At 48.2% G+C, this 2,500-nt stretch overlaps 1 protein-coding gene across 1 annotated transcript in view; it reads right to left on the reverse strand.

The window, feature by feature from the left end:
- Positions 1-965: 965 nt before the first annotated feature.
- LOC138009896 (uncharacterized) overlaps positions 966-2,500 on the reverse strand; it is a 9,383-nt gene continuing 7,848 nt past the window's right edge. Inside the window, exon 2 of the mRNA XM_068856886.1 lies at positions 966-2,015. Within this exon, the coding sequence (XP_068712987.1) occupies positions 966-2,015 (1,050 nt within the window). The remainder of the gene's footprint in view (positions 2,016-2,500) is intronic.

Here is a 2,500-nt window from a genome sequence, read left to right on the forward strand (position 1 = left end):
TAATTTGTCTTGGATCAGGTGAAAGATGGCTGAGATGAAGATGGAAAAGAGGGTTGGTGCGATGACACATCCTTGCTTCACGCCAGTCCGTACCTCGAAGGCCTCGCCACCAGTGCCGCCTAGAACCCTGGCGGACATGCCGTCATGAAGGAGTCTCAAGATAAAAATGAACTTCTCCGGGCAGCCGTATTTAGCCAGGATTCTCCATAGCGCTTCTCGATTGATAGAGTCGAACGCTTTTGTGAGATCAATAAAAGCCATATATAATGGCTGACGCTGCTCCCGACATTTTTCTTGCAACTGCCGGGCAGTGAAGATCAAGTCAGTTGTTCCTCTATTTGGGCGGAAGCCACATTGAGACTCTGGCAGGAAGCCATCAGCATGCGGAACTAGACGGTTGGCAAGGATTCGAGCGATAATCTTCCCGGCAGTGGCAAGAAGGGAAATGCCACGGTAGTTTCCACAGTCAGATTTATCTCCTTTTTTAAAGATCTTAACAATGTCCGCGTCCTGGAGGTCCAAGGTTATTTCCTCTGTTCGTCAGATTAGGAGAATGAGTTGGTGAAGATGCAACGCCAGGTCGTCGCCTCCGTACTTGAGAATCTCTGCTGGAATTCCGTCAACACCTGGGGCCTTGCCGTTTTTCATTTGCTTGATGGGTGACTTAATCTCGCTGAGGGTCGGTTCTGCTCCTACCTCAGCACTGACTGGCAACTGCGGGATCTTGTCGAAAACAGATTCGTCAACCGTAGAATCACGGTCTAGAAGTTCTTGAAAATGATCTTTCCAGCGCTGATTGATGCTCACTGTATCTTTCAGGAGAGTACCATCTTTGTCTTTAATTGGCGTCTCCCCACGTGTGCTGGGTCCGAAGATTGTTCTGGTAGCACTGAAAAAACCACGGGTATCTCCTTTGTCTGCAAGGCCGTGAAGTTGTTCTGCCTTAGCAGTCCACCACTGATCTTTCATATGGCGAATCCGCCTTTGGACCTCTGCCCGTATGTTGTGATAGGCAGAGCGTTGGTTTCATTCGTAGGGTCACTTTGCCAAGTGAAAAAAGCTTTCCTCTTTCCGTCTATGAGCATTTCAATGACGTAATCGTTTTCATCAAACCAATCCTGGTGTTTCCTGGTGCTGTAGGCAATCGTGGCTTCGCTACTTGAGAGGATGACTGCTTTCAGAGCCTGCCAAAATTCCTCAACGTTATTGCCATGAACGGAGGCAAGGGACAGACGGAGAGCAAGCTGCAGTTCTTCAAGCAGCGCCGGATCTTTCAGTCTTTCAACATCTAGTCTCCTTTTCGGTTGTTTTGCTATATGCCGTTTCTTGTGATGAAGTTTCAGGGCAAAGCTCGAGCGTACAAGACGATGATCTGTCCAAGAGTCATCTGCGCTAGTGATTGATTTCGTGATTTGGACATCGCCCTGGTCACGTGCTCGGACAATGACAAAGTCAATCAAATGCCAGTGTTTAGATCTTCGGTGTTGCCAGGTAGTTTTAAATTTGTTTTTTTGGCGGAATATGGTGTTCGTGATAACTACCTGGTGCTCCTCGCAACAAGTAAGCAGAAATACTCCATTAGCGTTGCAATTCCCGACCCCTTCTCTGCCGATGGTCCCCTTCCAGAGAGCGTGATCTGTTCCGACCCTTGTATTAAAATCACCAAGAATAATGATCTTGTCATCTTTGTGGATGATAGCTAGGATGTTATTGAGTGTTGCATAGAAGACTTCCTTCGTCTCCTCTTCAGCGTCTAGGGTTGGTGCATATGCGCAGATGACAGTAGCACCTTGATCTTTATCCAGAGAAAGACGCATTTTCATGATGCGTTCGTTAACGCCATGGGGAAGAGAGGTGACATACTTGGTCAGTTCGCTCCGAATTGCGAATCCAACACCATGTATTCGGGGCTGGCCCTCTGGTCTTCCTTGCCAGTAGAAGGTATATCCTCCCCCATGCTCACTTAGTTGTCCAGTTCCGGATCTTCGGGTTTCTTGAAGGGCAGCAATATCAACCTGAAAACGGTTCAGTTGGAGGGATACCAAGGCAGTTCTTCTTTCAGGACGGTCAGTATGTTCGTAGTTATCTAGGAGCGTACAAACGTTCCAAGTTGCAAATTGTAATTTGTAGGTATTTCGACCGCTATAACGGTGATCCTGCTGGACGCGGTTTTCCAGCCAGGAGTTGGTGGAACAGGCTATTTTTAGGGCACCTTTTCTAGCCCCCTCCCAATTATAGGGTGAGCAGAGTGGATCCTAAAAAGGGCTGCTCAGTCGCAGAGAACGCTGCCGAGGCACTCTTCTGTTCCTATCCAAGAGTTAAACGACTGAATCGGAACTCTGCCGCCTAAACGTGCCAGTTTGAGACTAGGGACTTCCAGATCTCACTAATCCTGTCCCCGTCGCCTCTCGCCGATCGCCGAAGGACTTGTATGGGCTTGCATGTAGATGTTGGAAGACGTCTTGTGCGTGAAATCTTTTATCGTGGGAGTACTGTTGCA

The sequence above is a fragment of the Montipora foliosa genome, chromosome 7 (assembly GCF_036669935.1).
Source record: "Montipora foliosa isolate CH-2021 chromosome 7, ASM3666993v2, whole genome shotgun sequence".
NCBI classification, from domain to species: domain Eukaryota; kingdom Metazoa; phylum Cnidaria; class Anthozoa; order Scleractinia; family Acroporidae; genus Montipora; species Montipora foliosa.